Source organism: Thamnophis sirtalis, unplaced genomic scaffold (genome assembly GCF_051295495.1).
Source record: "Thamnophis sirtalis isolate CommonGarterSnake01/CBP01778 unplaced genomic scaffold, rThaSir2_p1.2 scaffold_2, whole genome shotgun sequence".
NCBI classification, from domain to species: Eukaryota; Metazoa; Chordata; class Lepidosauria; order Squamata; family Natricidae; genus Thamnophis; species Thamnophis sirtalis.
In genome coordinates this window covers 15,127,058-15,155,019 of record NW_028261382.1, presented here as the reverse complement: position 1 = coordinate 15,155,019, position 27,962 = coordinate 15,127,058, and the positions used below count along the sequence as shown (strand labels likewise).

Here is a 27,962-nt window from a genome sequence, read left to right as displayed (position 1 = left end):
AGCATAGTGGTCTCTTGATTTCGTTAGATTTTAACACCAAGATGTCTCTCAGACATGATATTCACATTTGTAGAAATAATACACCACTTCTGACCAAGTAGCAAGGGGCTTCAAGGACAGATATTTCAGTTCCTGGGTGCTCTACCAATTAGATATTGTCCCAAGAGGCAGATCAAAAGTTACTTTCATAATACCACTGACAGAACAAATCCAGGCATATAGACTTTGTTATTTGGTTTATCATGACAAGCTTTTAAAAAAATCAGAAAAAAGTAAAACAGGTCTATTTCACCATTTGATAGAGAATGGAGAATCAACTATGGTTGATTCAAGAATCAATCACGATTCCTTTTAATCTGCATCTCCATGGCATTACAACTCCAGCAACTTGGGTGTCACAATCCACTTATTTTATTCTTGGTGTCTTAACCCTGCCAACTAACGTAATTTTCACCAGATATATACTAAATTTGCTTTGCGCAGGAACTAATCTGCTTTTCTTTTGCTCAGTTCATTTTTCATTTTGCTTTTTTGCTACTTTGAATCTGCACTAAATGAAACCTTATTTGAATGCAAGACTATAAATCTGATTAAACAAATTGCCAAACTGAACCTAAGAGCAGATATAGTTGGGAGACCCCAACAGATCTAGTACTGCTAGTTTATTAGGGTATTACTCTAGTTGAACATAGTTTAAACATGGTAAAAAGTTCACATCATGGTGTGATCCAGTTCAAAAAATTGCAGTTTTATTTAACTGCAAATGTACAGTATAAAATTTACAAACTACAATTGGAGTATTTTCATAGTTGCTTCTTAACACAACAAAAAACATAATCCAGAAAGAAAAAAACCAAACAATAGTACATTGTAGATTATCCAAGGTGTAAAAAATAATAATTAAGATCCATTGGCAACTGTATCTTCCTCCATCTCTTCCACAGCCTCATCTGAAGGACCTAATTAACGGAAAAATACACATACAATTTATTTCTGTCAAACAGATCCAATTCTTACCAAAGGAACAGTTGTACTGATTAAGTTTTTTTTTTTAATTTGGAAAGATTTAAGTTCATTCTAATTTATCAACTTTCTTACAAATACTGGCTTTTTTTCTCTCCAATGACAATTAAGGATATATTACCACATTCTGTAGCCATATATATATAAAACTAGCTGAATACCTATGCTCCACTTCGAAACTATGTGATCGGGCTTGTTAAATCAACACAGCTTTAAAACAAATGAATAGTTATGATCGGCTCCTCCTCTCCCCTTATTTCCCCCAGGCTTGCCCCACAGAGGCCTCTCCTACCTTATCCCCTTCTCTCCCTCAGGTTGGCCCCATTGATCCTCTCCTATCCCTTTCTCTCCCTCAGGCTTGCCCCAGAGGCCTCTTCTATCTTATCTCCATCTTTCCCTCAGTCTAACTCCTTAGCATCAAACTGTTTTTCAGGTGGGGAGGGGGAGGGGGAGTAGAATGTCTAAACTCCCAGCCCGCAGGCCATGTGCTGGCAATGCCCACTCCCAAGTGGCAGTTGGAACAGAGTTCTTTTTAGTTGGGGAGGGGGAGTGGAACGTCTAACTCCTTAAGATCAGTGTTAATACTACTATAAGAAATACTAATAATCTGATGATCATTTAGAAAAATCCTTTTTTAGGTAGGCACCTAGAAGCCAAGAGGAACATACGTGCCAAATTTCAAGTTTGTAGGCTTTACAGTTCTGGAGATTTCATGATGATGCATGAGTGATATTATGCTTTTATATATATATAGATTCTGTATTGTCTTTGTATTTCAAACAATATATTCTCAACAAGATGGCAATTTAAATACCTCGGCCTTGAAATGTTCCATTCTATCTACACAATTACCTTAAATTGCTCTAGAACAGGGGTGTCAAACTCACAATGACTCATTTTCCTCTTTGCTAAACTGGGGGTGGGGGTGGCCAGCATCTAGCCCTCGGGTTGCGAGTTTGACACCCCTACTCCAGAAACAGTAAAAAACCTCATCTGTTCTTTCAAAGGAAACTTGTCAGCTATGCTTTCCAAACATTAGAAGGCTGAATATTTCTTACCAGTTTTACGGTCCCTGCCAGGTATTTGACCAGCCTGCAGCAAGCCTTTCAGCCTCTCCACTTCGGCTAGAGTCGAGGCATTTGCGATGGCATTCTGGAAAAGAAACATCCAAAGTCACTTGTGTAAATTAAAAGTTAAAGCCTAAGGAATAGTCAAATGATTTGCTCAAAGGATAATATTTCCAGTAACAACATAGCTGTGAATTTTTCAAGTAATCTGTATTTGTCAATTGCAAAACAAAGAGAAAGCCATACAATCCATGGCAGTAGCAAAAGCAAGCTTACACAACTGCAATCAAACAGAGTTCTGGGAATTAACAGCAGCATGTACTTCCGTATCAAGGAGTGGTGCGGTGGCCTAGAGGTGGAGTTTTCGCCTCACAATCAGGAGGCTGTGAGCTCGATCCTAGGTAGAGGCAGATATTTCTCTCTCTGGGCACAATGAGAATATGTCTGCTGAACAAAACTCCGCATTGGCAACAAGAAGGGCATCCGGCCAGTAAACACTCTGCTAGCTCCATTCTCCACCCCGCAAGGGATTATGGGGTCGTTAAATGATGATGACGATGTACTTCCATTATCAAATATTTGGCTAGATTTGACCAGTGAGTTTCTTGATTGAGCTTCTCCTTTTATGGGGGTCTGAAAAAAATTACCTTTATAGCCTCCACATCTCCTGGGGAGGGTCCAGCCTTCTTTTTATCAGTAGGCAAACCAGCACCTGGGTTAAAACTGGAAAACAAAAGAAATGTAGGGTGCAATTTGAAAAGGTCTTTTTCACCTGCTTCTCGAACTTCCCAAGAGAAGCTCCGGGAAGCCCAGATTTCAATCAAGTGTAGTATCTTATCTTTGTTAACAAACTGATATAATCAAAGAATAGCTCTTTCAGAAACACCAGCAGGAAAGCATTCCCTAACCCCACCCATTTTAACACTGTCCCAAGCAAAATTGTAAATGCTGTGTGAAGGTTCAGCTGCCAACTTGAATTTTGAACCACCAGGTTGGTGACCAAAATAAATAAATAAATAAATAAATAATATTGTTTCTTCCAAAGTATATGACAGCTACTGTTTCTTATTTTTTTATTTTTTTTTATTTTTTTCCATTTGCCTGTGGTGTTTCTGAAGAGTTTTAAAGTGGTTATCTGTATCTTACGTTTTGGCTCTCCTGGCAATATCCTTTGCAAGCTGAGCACCCTGCTTGCCCTTGAACATTTTCTCTGCCTCCTGACGCTCCTACAGCAACACCACACACACAAAGTTAATGCAACATCAACAGAAACAAGCCTACTGTGCATGGTTTTCCCCCAAAGAAATTTGCAGGGTAAGCTAATAACTAATACCCTGTTTTCCCCAAAATAAGACCTCCCCGGATAATAAGCCCAATCGGATTTTTGAGCTCATGCGCTAAAATAAACCCTCCCCCCAAAATAAGCCCTCACTGAAAATATTGCAACACAGCAGCAGCCATGAGGTGACCACGCTCACCGCCTCCTGTACCTCAAAAATAATAAGACCTCCCCGAATATAAGGCCAAGCACTTATTTCCAGGGAGGGGGGGTCCAAAGAAAATATTTTCAGGGAAACACGGTATATACACATATATATGTGTGCACACACGTTGACATTACTGATTTCAGTTTCGAATTCTTTCCCCAAAGTTGCACACTTTGTTGGAGATTTCTATTTTTAAAAGGGATCTGCTTCTGTCAGAGGTGACATATGAACTTCTGTGTCATACAGGAAATTACATTTAGCTTATTAGATGCTGCTTTGTGACTTTATTTCTCCAACCATCTAAGGAGGAATAACCAAGTATGTATGAATTATTCCAAATGTGGGTAATTTAAAAGTACAGGAAACATTTTTTAAATGAACTCTGAATTTTCATTCAGTCTGTCATATACTGGACACACGCAATACCAAAACTCCTAGTTTTATCTTAATTTTTTAAATTCAGAACCCAAGTATACATTTTAAAACTCCCGGCCTTATTACTGCATTTACAGTATGTTTCCATAACATAATCATACCTCAAGACTGAATTTCAAATTACAGTTGCAAAAAATCGAGCCATAATCAAAATGCTAACCCGGAAAATTAAGTTAAAGAGAAAGCCTCAAAATTATGTAATTGAATATAATTGTTAGGAAATAGTACTTCAAAAGTGTCAGAGGACTTACTTTTAATTTCACTTTTTGGAAATCCAGCACTCTGACCTGTGGAACCTTGTGGATGATATATAGCCTATAATGCTTTTTATTTGTTACAGGATTCCTCAAAACGCTAAAAAGGGAAAAGGGAAGACATTCATATAATTCCAAACAGAAAAATGTGTTTAGACCAGGGGTCAGCAACCTGAAACACTCAAAGAGCCACAAAGGTCCTAACTGGAAGCCCCCTGTTCAATTCTGGAGCTGACTGATAGTCCAGTTCTCCCACCATAGTCTCCTCCTAGTGCGGCATCCTTTTTCCTCTACATGTGCTAACCGAAAACCCTATCAATTGTGGTGCTGACTGGATAACCCACCTCTTCCCATAGTCTCTCCTCCTGGCGCGCCATGCTTTCCCCCTGCCCCCCCCCAAACCAGAAGCTCCTCTCAAAATTGTAGAGCGACTGGTGACTGAGAGATGAAAGAGCCACATGCGGCTCCAGAGCCGCAGGCTGCCCACCCCTGGTTTAGACCATTTAAACAGACACCATTAAGAGAAACACACTAGAAGATAAAATGTGAAACCAGAGATCAGAGGAATGCACAATTGAATTATTACAATAAACTAATTACCAAAAGAAAAGGAATAACACTTCTTTTGGTAAGATAAAAAGTTTGCAACACCAATCAGTTAATGAGTGATTGCAGATTTTTTTTTTTAAAAAACAACTTTAGGTTGTTCTAAATTTACATGCGAAAAAGAACCTGTTATTATATCAAAGAAGAATCCTTATGTTTTGTTGACACTGCAATTACATAAAAAACCAGCTGGCTTTTTCTAGCATAAAAGCCAGCTAGGTGGCAGTGGATCAGTCCTTTTCTCTTAGCAGAGGGCTGTGAAACTTGTGGCCCACAGGCCAGTTGTGTCACACGCTGGCCACGCCGGGTTCAGCAATGTCATGATATGTCATGTGACAATGTGAGTTTGACATCCCTGTCTTAGTCCAATCTTCTTCACACAGAAGAAGTGGTTACAAAGAAAATATGAGGTGTTATGAATACTAGTTTGTACTAGTTGTACAAAATAAAGTGGAATATAAATCTGGTAAGTGAATATATAAATTTGCTTTTAAGTGACAGCGTCCTCATTTTTTTCAACAAATCAGAAACTGTTGCTTAAAAAGAAAGATTTTGTACCTCAGATAAGTTAGGGATTTGATAGTTGCCAAAGGATCAAGATCACCCTAAGAAAGGTAAAAACATAAGACATTTGGTTAATTTTAAACTACCTTGTGTACATTGTGCCTTGTTTCCATCAAGGAATGCAAGATTTAGTAGAGCAAGCATATGTTATGTATGCAATTTAGTTAAGAAAGTTCAGGACTAGTATTCATAATGTTAATTCACACACTAGTTCAGAAAGAATACTGTGCATCAAGCAGGCCAAATGTTTGTAGCATTGGTATTTTAAACTCTACAGTACAGAAAACTTTATAAAGTTTATAAACAACATGAAGCAAAGTTTATAAACTTTATAAACTTTGCTTCATGTTTGTTACGCTTTCTGAACTGTCCAGTTTAAAATGCCTAGGTTGCAAACATCTGGCCTGTTTGATGCATAGCATTCTTTCTGAACTAGAGAAAGGCATTCACTTTTTCTTCCAGAAGGAAGAAACCAATGACCTTTTGGAGATTACATGAGGAAAAGCTTACCAGGTTTATGCATTGTAAGGTCAATAATGTTCTGCAGATTGGAATAAGCCATTCACAAGGAAGAACACATGGATTGAAATTAGAGAAGCACGAAATGGCGCTGTTTACCTGTGTTTTTGTCAAACTACATTTAGAGAATAAGACCTGTCTTTCAGTTTTCCCAAGAGGGGAATACTGTAAACTTCAAATTTCAGTGAGAACTGAAATTGCTTTCCTCAATCCTGCTTCCCTGAAAATTTCTGTCTTCTGCTGTTTATATTAATGACACATATTTAAGACTATTTCAACCAAGGATGTAATACTAAAACTAAGAAAAATGAAAAATAAAAACATCCTCTTTCTCCCTTTATTAGAAAAAGTCATATGTAAAAAGCAGCTCCCATTTTGATGAGAAAAGAGAGTGAAAGAAAACCATTAGAACATTTAGCCATGAAATTCAGCTTAAAGGTAAGGGTTCCCCTCGGACATATGTGCTAGTTGTTCCCAACTCTAGGGGCAGTGCTTATCTCCGTTTTAAAGCCGAAGAGCCAACGCTGTCCGAAGTTGTCTCCGTGGTCATGTGGCCAGCATGACTAAACGCCAAAGGCACACAGAGCGCTGTTATCTTCCCACCAAAGTGGTCCCTATTTTTCTACTTGCATTTTTACATGCTTTCGAACTGCTAGGTTGGCAAAATATGGGGCAAATAACAGGAGCTTACTCCGTTACATGACACTAGGGATTCAAACAGCTGAACAACCTTTCTGATTGACAAGTTCAGTGTCTTAGCGACTGAGCCACCGTGTCCCTATAATTCAGCTTAGATAGTGTTAAAAAAAAGTTGTATTTGGCTTAAAGCTGTTTATAAATCCAGCCAATATTCTTGCAATCTATAGTTTATGGCTTGGCTTAATATAATGCAGATATTCACCTAGAAACTACCGTACAAATACTCACAGTTTTATGCATGCCCAACTAAAGTGTCCACAATTTTTAAGGATATTTAAGTACCGAGAAGAAAACTGAACATAAATCTCAAACTCTAGGTCACCCTAGTACTCACAAAGAGATACTTATTTCCTTTATTTGACTTACCAATTCCAAGATGTTATTGTTGATAAGTATGAGTTCAGTGAGATTTGGCAAAGACTGTTCAAGTCCTTCACCTATTCGGCTAAAAAAAAAAGAAGAGGGTAAAGAGAAAAACAAATAAATTAAATCTGGTAGAAGATAATTTCTTTACCAAGCATCATTTGCTTTTATATTTGCATTAAGGCATGCAATAGAAATAAAGATCAATCTAGAATTTATATTTAATCTAAAGAAGATAAACTCCAGGCCTCAAAATTGTGGCTGAAAACACACTCACCTTAATCTGTTGTTATTCATCAGCAACGTTTTCAATCTCCTCAGCAGTGGAAAACCGTCCAATTTCCGAATCTCATTGTCGGAGAAATCAATAGTATCAAACTGGTCCAATGTGGCACCCAAATTCTCTATTACAGGAATCTTGTAACCTGATAAAAACAGAACAGTATAAAAATATAAAAATACATTTTCTGAATATTCATCTGATAACATTTAACAGCAAATTATTATTGCTGCACTTCTTATAACAAATCTGACAAGGCCTGGCCAAATGGAGTACATTCAGAAGAGAAGGGGGGAGTCTGCCAGAGTGAATGGCAGCAAGCTCTGATAAAAGGAAACATTTGAAACAGTGTTCTATAACTTTACAGGCCTACCTATTGAAAAACACCACTGTCAATATTTGTAACAAAAGAAAACCAAACATCTTTAACAAATACAAAAGATCTGGTTTTTTTCCCTTACTTGCAAGCTCCTAGGCTTCGATTAACTTAGATTGTTGCAAAGTGTATCAATCAGCAGCAATAAACAAAATTGTTTTTTTATAGAACTGCTGAAGAAAAAGCACAGAAAAACTGGCTCACTAAGAACATGATCCAGAGCTTATTACCCATAATGGTCAAGGCCAAACAGAGAGAGCACATTTTTTTTCCACTTAAGGCAAGGTAAGGAGTCAAGACAAAAGATAGAACAGAAATTGTGAGATCCTTCGTTCTCCCTGAGATTGGTTGGTTGTTTTCTTGCAGATGTGTCATTACCCAAACTAGATAACAGTCCTTAGTATTTTTTTTTTGTAAGCTACCTGGAGTCATGGGGGAGCTATATAAATTCTATAAACGAATGAATGTATACCTATCTATCTAAATTATCTATCTGTCTGTCTGTATCTAAATTCTATATGTATCTAAATTCTATATCTATTGCTATCTAAATTCTATCTCTATCTAATTCTTTATGTATCTAACTTCTATATCTATCAGTATCTAAATTTTATATCTATCTAAATTCTATCTCTATCTAAATTCTATATTTATCTCTAAATTCTATATCTTATCTAAATTCTATACCTATCTAATTCTATATGTATCTAAATTCTATATCTCTAAATTCTATATCTATCGCTATCTAAATTTTATATCTATCTAAATTCTATCTCTATCTAAATTCTATATTTATCTCTATCTAAATTCTATATCTTATCTAAATTCTATATCTATCTAATTCTATATGTATCTAAATTCTATATTTCTAAATTCTATATCTATCGCTATCTAAATTTTATATCTCTATCTATCTATCTATCTATCTATCTTCTATATCTATCAAAATTCTATATCTCTATCTAAATTCTATATTTATTGCTATCTAAATTCTATATCTATCTAATTCTATATGTATCTAACTTCTATATCTATCACTATCTAAATTTTATATCTATCTAAATTCTATCTCTATCTAAATTCTATATTTATCTCTATCTAAATTCTATATTTATCTCTATCTAAATTCTATATCTTATCTAAATTCTATATCTATCTAATTCGATATGTATCTAAATTCTATATCTCTAAATTCTATATCACTATCTAAATTTTATATCTATATCTATATATATCTAAATTCTATATCTCTATCTAAATTCTATATTTATTGCTATCTAAATTCTATATCTATCTAATTCTATATGTATCTAAATTCTATATCTATCACTATCTAAATTTTATATCTATCTAAATTCTATATCTCTATCTACATTCTATATTTATCGCTATCTAAATTCTATATCTATATCATCAAAATTCTATCAAAATTCTATATCTATCTAATTCTATACGTATCTAAATTCTATATCTCTAAATTCTATATCTATCGCTATCTAAATTTTATATCTACCTATCTATATTCTATATCTATCTAAATTCTATATCTCTATCTAAATTCTATATTTATCGCTATCCAAATTCTATATCTATATCATCAAAATTATGTATCTATCTAATTCTATACGTATCTAAATTCTATCTCTCTAAATTCTATATTTATCGCTATCTAAATTCTATATCTAAATTCTCTTCCCCCCCTGTTCCAAGAATCCAATCCTTTGGGACCCAATTCTGAAGACCCAATCCTGCTCTTTTGCCTGTTCGTGCATCAGAATCAAGGGTGCTGCTGCTGCTGCTGCCGAAGTAGCCATGCCAGATCCTTGCAGTTCACACCAAAATGGAACAGACGCTGAGAAATAGGTTTGGGTATCAAGATGGTCCCCAGGGGCAGAGGACCGGAAGTGGAGCCGTTCCCGACACCAGTCCTGGGTTTATCCCAGGGGGGAACCTTAAAACGAGCATAGAGTACAATCATAGAGCCTCCCGTTCCGTAACATTCCATAAACGCCTTTTAGTCAAATGAGTTCCTCGCGGGCCACCATCCCGTTCGGAAAACGCTTTGCCCAGGGCGCTTAGGAGCAAGGGGCCTACTACGTCGGACAGAATTAAGCTTGGCCCGGGGAGACAAACATCCCCCCCACGCCCCAAGGCGACTTCTCACCACGGAGGTCGAGCTCCCGGTCTCGCACGGCGCTGGTGTACTGAGCCGCCTGCTCGATGAGCTCCGCCGTCAGCTTCACCATCTTTGCCTCTCTTCGGCGGCCTCCGCAGAGAACGCACCACCGCCAAAAATGGCTTGACTGGAGTGCGCATGCGTCACGGCCGCATTTGACGCAGTCCGCAGAGCTGAGCTGCCGAGCGGCCAAAGCCGAGCAATCGAGCGCCAAAGGTTTTTGCGTAGGAATTGCTCCGTAGCCATGGTAACGCGCGACGCTGTCGGAGTGGAAGGTCCTTCTCCTTTCAAGAGGAGGGGCTTGGAGTTGCCTTTGAGTTACAATGCTCTGACCCCCCCCTCCCAATAAATGTTAAATAAATATAAACGTTAATATAAATACAAATATAACATATAAATATAATAGACATCCATAAGTGGCAAAGCACCATTGCTCTGCTCACAGAAGATGCCGTAATGAGACCAATGAGGATTTAATTAGGGTTTCAACAATGACCCCTCCAAGACCCTCTAGGAGGTCTGCAACATTAAAATGATTTGCCAAATATTGAAAAATGTATTTACTTAAAACATTTAATTAGTCACCGATTGTTAGCTCCCAATCAAGATACTTGCAAAATCAACATCACACATCTCATTATTTTTCATTTGCAAAAGAAAAAGTGTTCCTCATAAAAAATATGTTTCTGGTATTAACATGATTTTTACATGATTCAATAAATAAATATTCTACAAATGCATCAATTTTAATTTTTAACATGGTAAATATTGATAAAAGGTGGCTCAGGACTAAGACGCTGAGCTTGTTGGTCAGATAAGTAGGCAGTTCAGAGGTTCGAATCCCTAGCTTCGCATAACTGAGCGAGCTCCCATTACTTTTCCCAGCTTCTGCCAACCTAGCAGTTCGAAAGCATGTAAAAATGCAAGTAGAAAAATAGGGTCCACCTTTGGTGAGAAGGTAACAGCGTTCCATGCGCCTTCAGCATTTAATCATGCCGGCCACAAGACCACAGAGATGTCTTTGGACAGCACTGGCTCTTCGGCTTTGAAATGGAGATGAGCACCGCCCCCTAGAGTCAGGAACGATTAGCACATATGTGCGAGGGGAACCTTTACCTTTAAATATCGATAAATGTAAATTATGCTAACAAAAGCTCTTTTAGAGTACTCCATCATTTTCAAAAGTAAGAAGGGATCGCAACAGCAAAACATCTAAGAAACACAGATTTAATGGAATGCAGGTTCATCCAACATGTTAAAGCTGGATGTGAGAGCTGATTCTCAGCACGATAAGATGTATATTTATTTACAGTACTTATATGGCTGCTTATCTCATACAATCATTGTGGGTGGCTGCATCCTTCCCGCCAAATGCCAGACCAAACAGCCTCCCAGCTCAACTTCTCCATCGCAGTATTGGAAGAAATATCCATCTGGGTTCAGTTCCAAGTGGGGAAAAAGACACTGGAAACATGGAGGCTGATTGGAAAGGTGGTTTATTGATGGACAGGAGCACCTGGGTTTGAGGTCCTGGGCAGCTGACCACATGGAGTGGAGAGTGAGAGGTATTTATACCCTCTCTTGTATTTTGAACTTGAGCTTCCTGTTCCAGTGCAAGAATATGTATTCTGTTGGCTGTAGTCCGACTCCAATGTGGAGTCAGGTTTGTCTGAATCAAGTTTGGTTGAACCTTGGGCAGGTGATTTTGCAATGCAATAGGCCCTGCTGCTAGATAATCCTATACTGTCCTGGAGGGTCATGTCTTAATCCCATCACCCTGGAGCCAAGGTCTTTGTTTTTGTAGATAGGCTGGCCCAGTCCTTCCCAATGAGCACCAAATATCTGCTGGGGGGCAGGGAGCTGAAGCCGTGAGTTTCTGTCTCCCTTAAGGTGTCTATTTCTCTTTAGGGGAAATATTCTGCCTTTTTAATATTTCCTAAAGTATTTCATTTTTCTAGGAGTGATGAAAGAAATGTCCTTCTGGGTTCAGCTCCAAGTGGGGAAAAAGACACTGGAGACATGGAGGCTGCTTGGAAAGATGGTTTATTGGTGGACAGGACCACATGGCTTGAGCCCTGAACAGAAAAGGTGATCATATGCTTCAATGTTGGTGGAGAAGAAGTGAAGGGCAGAGGAAGGGGCTTGCTAGGCTTTTTATAACCTGTTCAGTCCCACCTCTCTGTTTTCTGTTCCTGTGTAAGAAATGTATTCTAATTGGTTGTCAGACTCCCATAGGGCCACGCAGGGGCAACTCTCTGGGCTGTGTTTTGAATCCAGGTTTAGTTGAGTTCTCAGATGCCATGTGGTCAGTTGGGGCCAATATTATCATGCTTTAATCCCATCCCTCCTGTAGCTGAAGTGAAGAAGTCTTTATTATGTAAAATGAACTAGCTTGGCCTTCTTAACGGCCCATTAACAGTGGGGATTGGCAGGAAGCTACAGGCAACTATTCTGTCTTTTAAAACATGTTTCTTTCTTTTCATATCCAGAGAAATATTCTGCCTTTTCAATATTTCCTAGGATATTTCATTTTTCTGGGAGTGGGCTGGATGATAACTTTCCACAGGAGAGGGGAGGTGCTTTCTACAAGGATTACTGATAGAATAGATGGTATCAGTTACCTCTTCAAATGTATGAACCCATGATGTAATCGCAAGGATGAGGCACTTATCAACTACATCCCCAGTGAGCAAAAGGTTTTCAGGAATGAGAATTTTAACAGTTAGCAGGCAAAAAAGGAACAATAGACTTCCTTCCTTCCTTCCTTCCTTTGTTCCTTCTTCCTTCCTATAAAGAGCTAGGGAAAAGGAAACTGAAACTACACACCACCCTATTTTGCCTAAATGTAGGTTTCCCGTTAGAAAGTAGAGTCCTTGCTGGAAATCCTAGGCTGTTACTTTAACTTTCTTAATAAATCTTACTAGGAATCAGAGCCCTATGTGACTTTCTTTGGGGTTAATTACTTCCATTTTGGGTTGCTGAATCAGAAGCCCGATATTTGATAAATCCCACTTATTCCCACATAAATTGATAGAAGCTATGGCATGTAAAATTTACTATGCACGTCTTCTCTGTCTTTTGGAGTGGCATGTTGATGTCTTCAGCCCAGCTTTGACCATCCATTATAGAGTGCCAAGAGTGGTGCTCATATCTTAGCAATTATATATTATGGGTTGTCCATCAGCCAGGAAGTGTCCTCCAAATAGTCCTTCTGCATGCATCAATGAGGATAATACATTTTAACAAGCCAGAAGTGCATACTTAGAGCAGCGCACCATGAACTACAAAGACATATTACTATGTTAAAGATTGATAGGGATGTATGTCAAAGGTTGTGTGACTAGAGTTGTAGCCTATGACTTTGAAGATCAAGCAGAAGAAGTTGGAAACCGGAACACATGCAATTGTGCTTTTACATTTTCAAATAGCAAAATTAAAATGGGGGGAGGAAATAGGTCTGATAGGAATGGACAACCAAAGCATCCGGAAAATGACACACACACACACCGGCAATCCCATCTTCTGAAATGGTTCGTATGGTATTGAACATCAAATAACAGAAATACATTTTCTTGAAGTTTTTTTTAAAAAAACCCCAAAATATATGTGAAAGGAGTCACAACGTACCTAGAAATAACTAAAAGTTATTACAATATAAAATGCAAACAATCGTTGGAAATCTTGGGTGTGTGTTTTGTGTAACGGTATAATGTCTTTGCTTTCCCAGTGTTTATATGTCCCCTCCCAATGATTTTTTAAAAGATAAAAATTACAGTTACTGTATATAAATATTGCTGACATACAACAGGCATTATTGCTGGTGCTCTATGTATGTATGTATGTATGTATGTATGTATGTATGTATGTATGCAATGCTAATGATTTTTATTTTAAAGATGTATTGCTTTACTACTGGAGGAAAATGGATTGATCTGACATTTCTAATGTTCTTTTTTTAGGTTTGTCAAATGTTGAAAGTTCAACCACTGTTTCTGGCTCAGGGCAATATTCTCTCTCTCTCTCTCTCTCTCTCTCTCTCTCTCTCTCTCTCTCTCTCTCTCTGTGTGTGTGTGTGTGTGTGTGTGTGTGTGTGTGTGTGTGTGTGATGTTTAAATGCTATATGTCAGTACAATTAACATTTTCTCCTTCCTTGGGCACTTTCTGAACTGCAGCAACTGGTTTTAAATCTTATGTCCCTGTCACTGGAGACCACGAGGTGGCATACTAACATCAGAGAAATTTATGCCAAGTGTCTACTTCATCAGAAACTGCATACATAACAAGAAAAATGTTTTACACATCCAGAGATGATAGATGGGTGGATATAAGATAAATAGATGCAGATGTATAGATAATCTGGTTAAAAAACAACACAAATTTTGGTGATGACTAAGAGTCAGCTTTTGCCAAGAAATAAATTATTATGAAAACACCACCCTGTGTGCCATACTCAACCCAAAATTGATTTTTTTTTAAAAAAATGAGCTTCCTCAGTCCTATCAATCAACCAGTTTATTTATGTATTATTTATTACACAAATTTATACTCCTACTTTCATAATATCATATTTCATAAATAATCATGCATGAGAAAAGTCAATACAATAGGAACTTTTAAAAGGGGAGGCCTAACAAATATCCGGGAGGCATATAATACATGATATTTGATTAACTCATGGAAAGCGAGGGACATGGCTCATTTCCAAAGATTGATTATTCCACTGGCATCTACCAATTTTTGCCAGCACTGCTGTTTTCCTCCTTTTGAAATCCCCTCAAATTAAATCAAGTTTGGCCTTGAATTTCCATCTCCAAGCCACGATGAATACATTTAACGACAATCCTCATGCAGTTAGTCCTTGACCTACGACCACAATTGAGCCCATAATTTCTGTTGTTAAGTGAGACATTTGTAAAGTGAGTTTTTACCCCATTTTATGACCTTTCTGGCCACTATTGTTAAGTGAATCACTGCAGATATTAAATTAGTAACATGGTTATTAAGCGAATCTGGATTCCCCATTGACTTTGCTTATCAGAAAGTCGCAAAAGCTGATCGCATAAACCCCAGGATATTGCCACGGTCATCTCTCCCCGCCCGAATGCTGAGTGAATGTTGTGTTTTTATTGTTAATTATTTTTTATTCACATTTTTTTTATGTCTTGTCTTGCACTCCCCTCCCTCATTATTGTAAGCCGCCCTGAGTCCCCTCAGGGAAAAGGGCGGCCTATAAGTGTTCAATAAAACAAATAAAACAAAAAACAAAATAAATACGAGTCAGATGCCAAGCAGCTGAATTTTGATCACATCACTATGGGGATGCTACAAAGGTCATGTAGGAAGTTAGCACCTCTCCTAGAAGAATGAAATATTCCAGGAAATATTTTAAAAAGCAGAATATTATGTTTCCCTGGATGAGAAAAGGAAAAACATGTTTTAAAGACAAAACAACTTCCTGCAGCTCCCTGCCCCCCTTCAGCTTCAGGGTGATGAGATTAAGACATGGCCCTCAGGGCTTGATAGGATTAGCCTTCTACCCGTCTCACCACCTGGCACCTGGGAAGATTACATCACCCAGCAAGGTTCAACCAAGCCTGCACTCAGGACAGCCTACAGCAGGGGTAGTCAACCTTTTTATACCTACCGCCCACTTTTGTATCTCTGTTAGTAGTAAAATTTTCTAACCACCCACCGGTTCCACAGTAATGGTGATTTATAAAGTAGGGAAGTAACTTTATAAAATTTATAAAGCAGAGTTACAGCAAACCCCTACCGCCCACCATGAAAGCTGGAACGCCCACTAGTGGGCGGTAGGGACCAGGTTGATTACCACTGGCCTACAGAGTTTCCCCTGCATGGCCCATGGGAGTCTGACAAACAATCAGAACATACGCTCAAATTCAAAAGTCTAGAGAGGGCATAAAACAGGGCACTCTCAGCATCTCTTCCCTTTTTCCTCCAGGATCTCAAACCATGTGGTCCTGTCCACCATTAAAAACCATCTTTCAAAGCAGCCTCCAGTGTCTTTCTTCCCATTTGGAACCGAACCCAGGCGGTCATTTCTTCCAACAGTTGTGTGAAAAATGGTCATAAGCCATTGTAACTTCAAAAATTCACTAAATGAACTGTTGTAAGTCGAGAAATACCTGCACAAAGCAAGGAGGAAGGGCTGTTGAATGCAGCATTTACTTTTGAGTAAACAAGGAGAATTCTTCCATTTGCCTTATACTGGGAGTATCAACAGCATAATCAAATAGGAGAGTGCTGAAAAATGCACAGGATGCCAAAGATTTAGAGTCCAAAACATGTGGCATCAATTATTCAACACAGCCCAGATTCTATTAGGCAATTTGCAAGTTCAACGAATGTACTGAACCATCCTTTACTTTTCATGCTGTTATAAACTAAACATTTTGCTAAGCCAGAGGCCATGTTTGCACAACACCCTGAGCCCCGGGAAAGAGTTCGTCCGTTCTTTCCAGACCACCTTTCACTGACTATTACAGCCTGACTCACCATTTCAGAGCAGGTGTTTGCTTTCAGGGCTTCCAGAGAGAGTTTAAATGTCATTTTATTGCTTCAGAGGTCAGCTGATGCTTCGGCTAAATTAAACCTTTGGTTTAATTCTTTACTGTCACCACTCGAAAAATCTGAGCTGACTGGGGAAAGTTGCTGTCTTCATTTTACCAGGGAGAAAGTCCCTGTAAATTTAATGGGTGTACTCTGAACAGAGGTACCTGCGATTGCTCTGGTACCCTGTTTTCCCCGAAAATAAGACCTCCCTGGATAATAAGCCAATCGGGTTTTTGAGCGCATGAGCTAAAATAAGCCCTCCCCCAAAAATAAGCCCTCTCTGAAAATATTTAAATGCATGTACAGCTGGTCCCCGCCATTTCTTCTGGTTGCTTGCCGCGCATACAACGCAAGGGGGGGAAGGGGAGGGGGGAACATGCCCCATGCACCCCACACGCCCTTATTTAGTGCCCGCTCCCGCAACCCTAGCCATCGCACCCCTTCTATCACGCTAATGGCCGCTGTAAAAAGAGCGGAAGGCCCAGCAATGTGCAACACAGCAGCAGCCATGAGGTGACCATGCTCACCGCCTCCTTCACCTCAAAAATAGTAAGACCTCCATGAAAATAAGGCCAAGCACTTATTTCAAAAGGAAGGTCAAAAGAAAAGGTTAAAAAGAAATAAGACCTTGTCTTTACTTTTGGGAAAATGCGGGAAAAACCATTATACAATTCAGTTTCTTTATTCATTAGATCTAGGCACGAGGATTTACTCAGGAGGTAAAGACAGGACCCACTTAAACTTTACCCCTGTGTTATTTGCTTATTGCATGCTGACATTTCTTTCCACATTCCTGCTGGCAGGAACTGGAGGACACTGAAGAATTAAACATTTTGAGGACGTTCTATTCTAATTGTTACAGTGATGAGTCACAGAGCAAATTAACTTCATAATCACTAATCTAGTCATTTCCCTACTGGAGTTTTGGGACTCTGCACGCACACGCACACACAGACACACATACATACACACAAACACACACAATTTCCTCAAGCAGAGTCCTATATCATGCTTACCTACAACTGTGGGTTGTTTTTTTTTTGCCTAAACTAATGGTTCTCAACCTATGGTCCTCTGGGGAGCTGTGATGTTGTCACGGGATCCACAAAGGTTTGAAAAAAAAATGTTATGATTTGGATATTGAGTTACCGGTTAAGTCTTGAGCAGGGGTGGGTTCCTGCCAGTTCTAACATCTTCTATAGAAGAGGTTCCACAAATCTACCGTGCAGTTTAGAACCAGTTCCAGCTCCCCCCCCCCCGCCCGTCCACACATCATCAAGATGAAGAGCGAGAGGAGAAATTCTGGGAGTTGAAGTCCACAAGTCTTAAAGCTGTCAAGTTTGAACACCCCTGGGTTTTTTTTTCTAAAGGATTAGGGGTGCGAGGGTCTTGTAACTTGACAGCTTTAGGACTTGCGTGCTTCAAATGCCAGAGTTTCTGAGCCAACATTTTGGTTGTTAAGCAAGAGCATTGTTAAGTGAGTTTCACCACATTTTACCAGTTGGCCACACCCACCCAGTCACATGATTGCCAAGCCACTCCCACCCAATCACATGGCTGGCAAGCCACTCCCACCTGGTTACATGGTCAGCAAGCCACTCCCACAAAGCAGGCCACACCTACAGAAGAGATTTCAAAAAAATTTGAAACCCACCACTGAACGGGTGACACCACATGCGCCAGGTGACATGGCTTTGGGCATTTGGGGCACATGTGCCATAGGTTCACCATCACGGGTATAGGGTTTCGTGCCTAAACAGAGGGTTGGACTTGATGACCTCCAAGGTCCCTGCCAACTCTCTTATTTTATCTATGTGAAGGAAATATCAAGAGGTCACAAGATAAAAGTTTAACCGTCTCCTTTTTCTGTTCTTGCCCATTGCTTCTCCATCACTTTAGCAAGGAAATCTGCCAGCAGGTAAATGATCTGACTAACAAACGGATCCCATGTCACAGTGCAGAGTTTTGAATTCTGCATAATGCTTAGTCTCGTTCAGCAGCTGCCTCCTTTTAATCTTTCCATTTCTAAAACTAGAAAGACAGTGACAGCCAAAGCGGACCTAATGGGATCACTGAAGATGGGCCATGTCTATTCACGGTGAAATTGGTATTAAGAGAGGGGGAATAAAATGTCCATGTAAGTTTTCTGGATCACAGCTCATTCCATTTTAAGAGATTGGGTTGCCTTGCTCATCTCTGCATTTTGAAATACGTGTACCTTTGGTGCTCTCTGAACTTGGTTGTTTTCTTGCAGACATTACCCGAATTAGGTAAAATCATCCACAGGATGATGTTACCTGGTTTGGGTAATGAAACATCTGTAAGAAAACAACCAAGCTCAGCGAGCACCAAGGATTAAATTATTTTTTGTCTTTCAATGACCCTGTATTCCCTTGCATCAGGGTGGAGTTGGGACAACTGAATGGAGCTGTGTGTTTACTGGCTGGATGCCCTTCTTGTCACCAATGCAGAATTCGCAGCTGATATTTACCGTATTTTTCGGAGTATAAGATGCACCATTTTCCCTCAAAAGAGAGGCTGAAAATCTGGGTGCGTCTTATACACTGAATACAGCATTTTTTGCCTCCCGAAACCCCGCCCCCTTCACCAAAATGGCCATGCATCACCTTTAGGAGGCTTGTAGAGTGCTCATGGGTGCTAGGGAGGGCAGAAATGAGCGAAAAATGGGCCATTTTTTGCTCAATTTTGCCCTTCCAGCCACCAGGAGCACTCTATAAGCATCGTAAAGGTTATGCATGCCCTTTTTTGATGAAAAACGGGCTGTTTTTGGGAGGTCTCCAGAGTGCAAAAACTTTTTTTTAAAATTTGCCTCTTCAAAATCTTGGTGCGTCTTATACTCTGAAAAATACGGCATTCATTGTGCCCAGAGAGAAATATCTGCTGCTACCTAGGATCAAACTCACAGCCTTCTGATTGGGAGGCGAGAGCTCCCCCTCTCAGTCACTGCACCAGTCAGAGAGCGCCAAGGACCCCTCATTTCAACCCTGAGCTACAAATATATCCTCCTTTATTAGATAGAACAATCAAAGCCGGATTCATTAGACATACCCCAAACTGTATTGTGGAATTTCTGTCTACCAAGAGGATATGATGTAGCCTAATCAAAAAAGATTAGTTGCATTTTGCACCCATGGGGTACTTACCAATATGTATATTTTGGCCTCTCCCAAAAATATTACAAGCGATTAAAAGACATAAGACATTCCACCTAATAAAACAATACACTGTACTTTACTAGCATGAAATAAATACATAGTAATTGATGGGAACTATAAATATTTTATTCATGTTGTCATTTGGCCAGGTTTGGCCATATCATAAACACTAGCTTGGTTTCCAGTATTCATTCCACCAGTTTGACAGCACATGATTCAAGCAGTATGAACACAGCAATTAATTTTTTTTTCCTTTTCCCATCCTCCCCCACCGCAAAATTTTGAAAACTCACTTTGTCCGATTGCCGATTAACATTTTTACTGCCAATTTCACGTTTCACAGACTGGAGGGTTTTAAACTTATTAAAAATGAGAGTCAGAACAGCTAATACTGTATACGAAAAAGAAAAACAGAACCCCGGTTGTTTACATGTCTGAATACAAAGAAACGACTCTGTTGACGCTTACAAAGATATCGTTAGAAAGGAGGGCAATGCTTTAAGTTACATTTCTTTTAAAAAAAGGTTATGTCCCTGTAGAAAATAATTAAAAAAATTCTATGAAGGCAATGACTGCATTATAAGTTATTTCTTTTTTTAAAAAATCTTTAAGACAACATAGTCAAATATATCTTAACACAATTATAGAAACACCACATGACAAACTATTATATATATATATTATATTATATCATATGTATATATATATTTATGTATAGCGAATACATTCAGATGTTGTTGTTCTGTTCAGTGTGGTTTTGGTAGAATTGGCTGTTTATCGTTCTTGACTGACTAAGTGAAGCACCTTTTGAAAAGGTTTTGCCTCGTGAAATCACTGAGCTGTCTTTATATATATATTTTCAGGAAGGTTGCGCTGGCGAGGTATGGTAAGAGAAGCAAAGCGATCCATTAAGCTCAAGAGATCTATTTTGGGCAAGGAGAGAATATTGTAGCTACGTCTGCAGTCAAGAGTCTTGCCTGTTACCAGCTGTTCTTCAGAGATGGCTTCAAATCCAGTTGATCAGAATTGTAGGCAACACACCGGATTTTTTCTAGCAGGGTTTGATAGTTGAGATCAGTGCATAGGAAAAAGAGTGGGCGGAGGGGGGCCAAGGGGAGATCAATGTCCCCTGCCAATTCCAAAAATCCTTCTTTGGTCACCATCAAGCTTAAGACCATCAAAAGACAATGGGGAAAACGTGCCTATTTTCCAGCACAACTTTGTGGAAATGAATCGTATCACATCGTGACGTTGCAGTGGTGAGGATGCAAATCTAAGGCAGACATTCTAGGCATCTGTAAACTATTCTAAAAGGTTTCGGAGGGAGAAGGAAAAAACGGCTCTTTCATTTTTTATTTTTTGGGGGGAAATGCAGGAAGGAGGTACATCTGCATTCTTCTTTTCACAAAACGTGACAAGTTGGCTAGCCCAAAGCTGAGGCTGTGTGCCTCTCCACTCGCCAGGCACGTCTGAGAAGGATTCACATCGCCGCCATTGGCGTTCTTATTTATTTTGTTTTCGGTCAAAGGTGCAGCAAGCAAAGCCATCTAGTACTTGTAGTGGCTACACTGTAGGGACCAAACTTGCAGGTGATGTGGAAAGTAGCGGAGTTGCAAACCAAGGCTGGACAAGATGAAGGTTAGGACCAGGGTGGGAGTAGGAGTGGAAAAGAAAAAAGGAAAAAAAAAAAAGAGAGAGAGAGGAAACTTTGCTGGAAGGAACTGGCACATGAGGAGTTCCAGATGGCAGATATTAAATGCCGGCTTAGCCAGCCAATAAGCATGTCCGACAGCAAAACTGTATAAATGGTTTGCGTTCACATAACTTGTTGGATTTCACCATCTCGCAGAACATCTCGTCACCTGGGGGAGCGTGTGTTTGGAAGGAAAAAAGAAAAAGGAGACAGCAGGAAGAGAGACATTAGATTAGCATTTCCACTGAGGGGTGGGGGAACTGGAATGTATAATAGTAGAAAAACCATTCTGATGGATGTCCCAAAGGGGCTTCCCCCCCCCCCAGGAGGCAATTGGACTTTCTTGGTTTTTTTCTTTGAAGGCGTTTTGCTTCTCATCCAAGAAGCTTCTTCTGCTCTGACAGGATCGTGGGGAATGGAAGGATTTACATTCCTTGCAGACAGCTGGTCATTTGCCTCCTTTTAGAGGACCTTTGAAGCACTTGGAGGTTGATCTGGGTCCCCAGCTGTCTGCAAGGAATATAAATCCTTCCATTCCCCACTATCCTGTCAAGCTGAAGAAGATATTCCATAAAAATTTTTTTTTGGCTATTTTAAAAATTTTTCCCTCCTGAAAAATAAGCACCTTTGGGACAACTTCTCACCACCGAGTCGCAACCTTTCGGACCTTAGGGATCACCAAAATCATAATTTTAATTCCCATCGACCACTAATATGAATTTTTAAGAAGATAAATAGTATTTAGTGCAATATAAAAATGCAAATAATCTTTCTGCAGACCCCCAAATTTTTTCTCATGGGCTACCAGTGGTCCATGGATCACCAGTTGGTGACCACTTGACCTGGGTGACTGATAATCTCTACAGACTTTTATTCTGATGGATGAACGAAAAGGGACACAATGTCCCATTATTCTAAAGTCTAGGCATCTCCAAGACAGGTAATCCACGACGTGCGATCACAGTTGGGCCCCAAATTTTTGTAGCTAAACAAGGTGGTGGTTAGGTGAATTTTGCCCCACTTTATGTCCTTTCCTGCTATGGTTGCTAAGTGAATCATTGCCCTTGTTAAGTGAGGAACACGGTTGTTAGGCGGATCTGGCTTCCCCCTTGACCTGGGTGGTCAGAAGGTCGCAAGAGGGGATCACATGGCCACAGGACACCACAACCATCATAGCTACATGCCAGTTGCCAAGGGACTGGATTTTGATCACATCACCACAGGGATGCGGTAATGGTCGTAAGGGTGAAAACGGTCGTAAGTCACTTCTTTCAGTGCCGTTGTAACTTTAAATGGGCACCAAACAAATAGCCGTAAGTTCAGGACTACCTGGACACAAAACCACTCTCCTACTCCTGGCCAGATCTTGTATTTATTCTGAGTTAGTTTTAACATAAGGAAAGCATGCAATAGGAAGAGGATGCAGAGTCTCAGTTGCCCCTTCTCCCCAAAATAAATATTTGAGAGAACCACCAATCTACCACCAGACAATCATTATTTTGAAGATGACAGAAGGAATATGATTAACCATTTTGGTGTTGTGGCCCACCAGTGGAGCTGGCAGCAGATTCGGACAGTGAGGAGGTTGGGGAGGAACATGGGCCAGTCCTAGAGTCTGGAGAAGGCTCAGATGAGGGCTCTGTGTCAGAGGCAGAGAGGGGATCAGAGTTGTATGCCAGTTATCAGCTGCCTTCAGAGTCAGACATCAGTGAGGCAGACCAACAGCTGGAGCCTGTTCCCAGTATATGTGTGGGCAGAGTTGCCAGACGAAGGGAACAGCTAAAGAACCGTGGTTGACTTGGGAGTAAGGCCACAGGTGGACGATGAGTGGCCCCTCCCAGAAGAAATAAAAGAAGAGCAAAAAGGGAGTGGAGTTTGCACGAGACAATTAGTTCGCTTAATTGCTTCATGACTCTCTGAGACTCCTTGCCAAGTTTTGGAGATATCGGCCTGGCAGCTCTCCAAGCCAGAGAAGGTCTGTGACTGTAAATTCTCCTTTGAAAGACTTTGCTGGATGTGAATGAGCAGAATTCACAGCAAATTAATAAAAGGGTTTTTTGTCAGACCAAGGAGTTTGCTTCATGCTCTCGGGAAGCTTGGGTCAGAACAATTTGGGGAGCAAGTACAGGAACAGTGTTTAGTGTAAACATAACATTGCAAAGTTCCTTTCTTGCTCTCTTGCCCTAGCCTTGTCTCATTTTTAGATCCTGCCTCCAGCACACCCTTCAGAGGCCAAGGATAGCCAGTGGTCTCTGAAAAACATTGTGTCTCCCTCAAACAGAAAAAAATGTGAGGTGAGAAACGGACATTTCACTGAATAATGCCAAAAGCTGACACAGTGCAAATGAGTTTCTCTTGTTTTCAGAAGGTCTGATGGGATTTCACCACTTAAGAAGTGGTGGGATCCCATTTTCATCTTACAACCGTTCATTTAGGATTTAGAAGTGATGATTTACAACCGTTTTCCACCCTTACGACCCTTGCCGCATCCCCTTTGGGTCAGTTTGGATGCTGGGCAACTGGTTCGCATTTATGATGGTTGCAGAGTCCCCAGGAAGGGGGGGGGGGGCATGTGATCTGCTTTGGTAATGAGCAAAGTCAATGTGGGAGCCAGATTCACTTAACCACCATCTTACTAACTTAACAACTGCAGTGATTCACTTAACAACCGTGGCAAGAAGGCTGATAAAATGGGACACAATTCACTTCGCAAACGTTTCGCTCCGCTGCGGGAAATTTGGGCTCGGTTGGGGCCGTCAGCCAAAGTCCACCTGTAACATGATCAAAGCCGCCCCAATGAATTCAGCTTGGCCTACACAGTTTTAGGATCACAGCTGTCAGGCTTCCGGAGGGGAAGAGAAGGTCTAGTTCAGGGGTTGAACTAGATCTCCTGCACACAGAGCAGACACTCTGAGCTATGGGGTCCCTCCCACGGAATAATTCTATTGCCGCATTGCAAAACTACGAAGCAACAGCAGCCGGTCCAAACACAATCTCTCTCTCCACCCACCCCAGCAATGGGGTAAAAAAAAGGTTAGCTTCCTCATAACTGCTGTAGCATGATTCTAATCATTCCAACCGGCTAGCCACTCAAGCTGGTAACGAGGGACTATATTTAAGAATGAACAATTGACGTTTAATTTGTGGCTCTGAATATGCAAATCCTCCCCGTCCTTCAGCAGCAGCTCAGGGCTAGATTCTGATATCAAAAGAAGTGACATTGATAGTTCTACCTGCTCGTTTTCACGTCACTAATTCTTCTCAATCCGTGCCCCCGACCCCAATTTAATCCCAGCAAGCTTCATTATACGTTCCATAAATACCAAATTTCAGCCACAAAAGCAATTAAAATTGCCTTCCTCTCCGATGCACGGAAGAAGAAGAAGAAAAAAAGAAGGACGAACATCTGGTTGAAGAAAAGGATGAGATTCTGGGGAATGGAGCCATGCAGATCTAGTAATGGCCTGGCCGGAAAGCCAATTCTTACAGCTTTGGTTCATTTTCTTCTCAATTTGCTCTTCATTTTGAAACGAAACATCGGATTCTCTTTGAAGCACAGTATTCTTTCCTCCCCCTCTGCTGCTCACCATCAAACCCCACACATTCAAAATGGAATGGGACAACTCACTGCGGCCAACTCACAAGGGCCAGCTCACGGCGAGACAACACGCCAATGGTCAACTCACCGTGGGACAACTCATTGTGGGACAATTCAACAATTGAACTTTAGTGTTTAACATTATTTTAATGTTTGTCATTCACATTTAATTTTGTCCCTCCTTTGGCATCCTTTCTTTAAAGATTATATTTCTTCGATTGGAGTGTAACTGTTGTCTGATGCAATTTGGCCATTGGGAGTTGGCCATGGGATGCTAGCCATGCCAAGTTTGCCTAGACCCCATTCAAAATGTTACCTCTTATGGCTACTCCTACTCTTACATTCCACTACCTATAGCCACATGCCCAACAGACATTGTTTCATTTACTAACAATCCATGGAAATACATACCATTGTGACATCTGTCACTAGCGATGCATGAGCCACTCAGTAGATAAAACCCTTCTTTACATCTGGAACAGTTTCTCCCAGAGCCATCACAATTTAAGCAGTTATCTTCACACCTGACAATAAAAGATAACTATTTGATAACCAGCGATATATATAATTTTAATTTAAGGAGGGGTATGATTCGAATATTGCTTTCATTGTGGTTTGTTCAGTAAGCCACCATTGGCTGTGTTCATGCAAAAAACTAAAGCACAAATAATAGTTAGGTTTGTGCATACTAAGCCAAAAATAAGCCATATTATATAATTCTGAGCCATGCTAATTATTTTTTGCTTAGCATATTGAACCCAATCTTTGTGGTTTATTCAAAAAAGGAAGGTTATACAAGCAATATGTTACAAATTCCTAGAATAATAATGAACAAAGGCAACTCATCTTTTTCAAAATTCCACCTACTATGTCTATAGCAATAGATTTTAGACTGATGTACTGTCCCATAGTGTTTTACAGCACTCTCTGAGCAATTTAGAATGTCAGCCTATTGCCCGCAACAATCTGGGTCTTCACTTTACTAACTTTGGAAGGATGGAAGGCTGAGTCAACCTTGAGCTGGTCAGGATTGAACTCCTCTCTGTGGGCAGAGTTTGCCTGCAATACTGCATTCTAATCACTGTGCCACTCTATCTATACGCATTATTAAAAAATGAAAGCTTCTTTAAAGCAAATCAGTTCTATCTGTCCACCTCAGCTTTCCCAGCGTGATACCTTACCTGTCTGTCTTGCAGGAGAAACCAGATAGGAATGACAACAAGATGAGCTAATTCTACTTTATCGTAAAGCTACATTGACAGAATCTTGGCAAGTATGAATGTACACCCCCCCCCCAATCTATATACAATCTGAGATACTAGGGAGGGTCTCTTCTGAGCCTTTTTCTCCACCCATTATGCAGCGGTGGGCTCTGCTGTCTCTTATCTGACCATTTATTTAGCAGTGCTGTGGCCTATTGGCCGCCTGACCTTCCAGCAGCTGAATCAGAGTAGTAGTAGGAGGAGGCATAGGAGTCAGTATCAAGACAACCTGAGAGCTCCGAGGGGGAAGAGGGAATGAAGCTGGAAGAGAGGGAGACAGAGGCAGAGCCTGGGGTCTCCTTCAGCCCTCAGATGGAGAGTTAACAGTCCCCAGGTCTGGAGGTGGCTGCTGAAGAAGAGGACCAACAATTGAGTCCAGTGCCAGATGTGCAGCTGCACCAAAAAAAAAAACCAGAGGAGAGGAGAGCAGTGAAAATCTGTGGGCTGGTGCTTGGGACAGAAGAGCCACCGCTGCTAGAGAAGCCCCACCCTAGCTCTGGGGACAAAAGGCAGGGGGCGGAGATGAATAGATATGGAAGACAACTATTTATCTCCCTGCAGGACAGACTTGTTAGCATGCATTGAGAAAGAAACCTTTTTACCAGGGCTGCCAGCACTCCTAATAAATCTTTGAGTTAACTTCAGAGGGTCTGTCGTCTGTGGGTGTTTGGGGAACTGAGTCAGAACAGGCAGCCTCCCTTTGCCTAGTCTCACAAGGTCTTTCCCAAGTAAAGGTAAAGGTCCCTCTCGCACATATGTGCTAGTCGTTCCCGACTCTAGGGGGCGGTGCTCATCTCCATTTCAAAGCTGAAGGGCCAGCGCTGTTTGAAAACATCCACGTGGTCTTGTGGCTGGCATGACTCAATGCCGAAAGCTCACAGAACACTGTTACCTTCCTATTAGAGGTGGTACCTATTTTTCTACTTGCATTTTTACATGCTTTCGAACTGCTAGGTTGGCAGAATCTGGGACAAGTAACAGGAGCTCACTCCATTACGCAGCGCTAGGGATTTGAACCGCCAAACTGCCGACCTTTCTGATCGACAAGTACCACTTCCCTACCAAACCTTGCAAGCCAGGTGCTGATTAAGCTTCTCAGGGTCCGTCCCCCCCCCTCTTGGAGTATCAGAAGAGCCATCTGGCTGAAAACGAGAATTTTCAGACACGGAAACTGAGTTCTGGCCCCCGAGCGTTATCCTTTGTAGGGGAAAACATTTCATAAAAGGTCCCTTAGCAGCAAAGCGCCTCCTTCCACCTGCATCTTTTGTTCTGGGAGCAGATGTTGCAGGGAGTTAAGGAGGGCCAATGTCTAATTGATGAGCATGCGGGGAGCTGGCAAGAAGGAAATCAGATTCCAAAATTTGCAGAAGGAACTCTAAATGGCCTTCTTGTGGAAAGATCTGAGAGGTTTTAAAGGTCTGGGTTTTCTTTTCTTTTTTTCCTCCCTCCGCGAAAAAATCTCACAACATCAGAGCAATCTTAAGACAGTCAAGGCGGAAGATTTATGTTTTGCAGCGTGTCAGAGCAGATTGTTCAGCAAGGTTCCAACTCATTCCCAGACCACTTTCCTAAAAGCCTCCATAAACAGGCTGCCAAAGCAGGTGATTACCTTCGGCAGACTTGGAAGGGTAATCCAAGCCTCTCGTCCTCGTGATAATAGCCTTCTCCACATGTCGGGACACACCTCCACTCGTGGACCTTCTTGGCACACTGGAGACATTCTTCTTGGCCCGGCCCTAAGGATCGTGGGAAAAACATGGTTTCCCAGTCAGGAAAGTTGTAGGTGCAAAATGGGGGGCGGCGGATTTTAG

The 27,962-nt window shown here is 40.6% G+C and overlaps 2 protein-coding genes across 2 annotated transcripts in view; both read right to left on the bottom strand.

The window, feature by feature from the left end:
* Positions 1-727: 727 nt before the first annotated feature.
* Positions 728-9,994, bottom strand: SNRPA1 (small nuclear ribonucleoprotein polypeptide A'). Its single transcript, XM_014054812.2, has 9 exons — positions 9,838-9,994; positions 7,295-7,442; positions 7,021-7,099; positions 5,431-5,477; positions 4,264-4,366; positions 3,237-3,316; positions 2,738-2,813; positions 2,082-2,175; positions 728-959 (listed from the first exon to the last, which is right to left on the bottom strand). Exons 1-9 carry the CDS (start codon positions 9,917-9,919, stop codon positions 901-903), a joined length of 768 nt encoding a protein of 255 aa, XP_013910287.1. The 5' UTR covers positions 9,920-9,994; the 3' UTR covers positions 728-900.
* Positions 9,995-19,702: 9,708 nt separating this feature from the next.
* The window catches only part of PCSK6 (proprotein convertase subtilisin/kexin type 6), a 132,229-nt gene continuing 123,969 nt past the window's right edge, over positions 19,703-27,962 (bottom strand). Inside the window, exons 19-21 of the mRNA XM_087704317.1 lie at positions 27,761-27,887; positions 25,301-25,413; positions 19,703-21,460 (exon numbers count right to left, since the gene is read on the bottom strand). Coding sequence (XP_087560443.1) covers positions 21,363-21,460; positions 25,301-25,413; positions 27,761-27,887 — 338 coding nt within the window. The 3' untranslated portion in view covers positions 19,703-21,362. The remainder of the gene's footprint in view (positions 21,461-25,300; positions 25,414-27,760; positions 27,888-27,962) is intronic.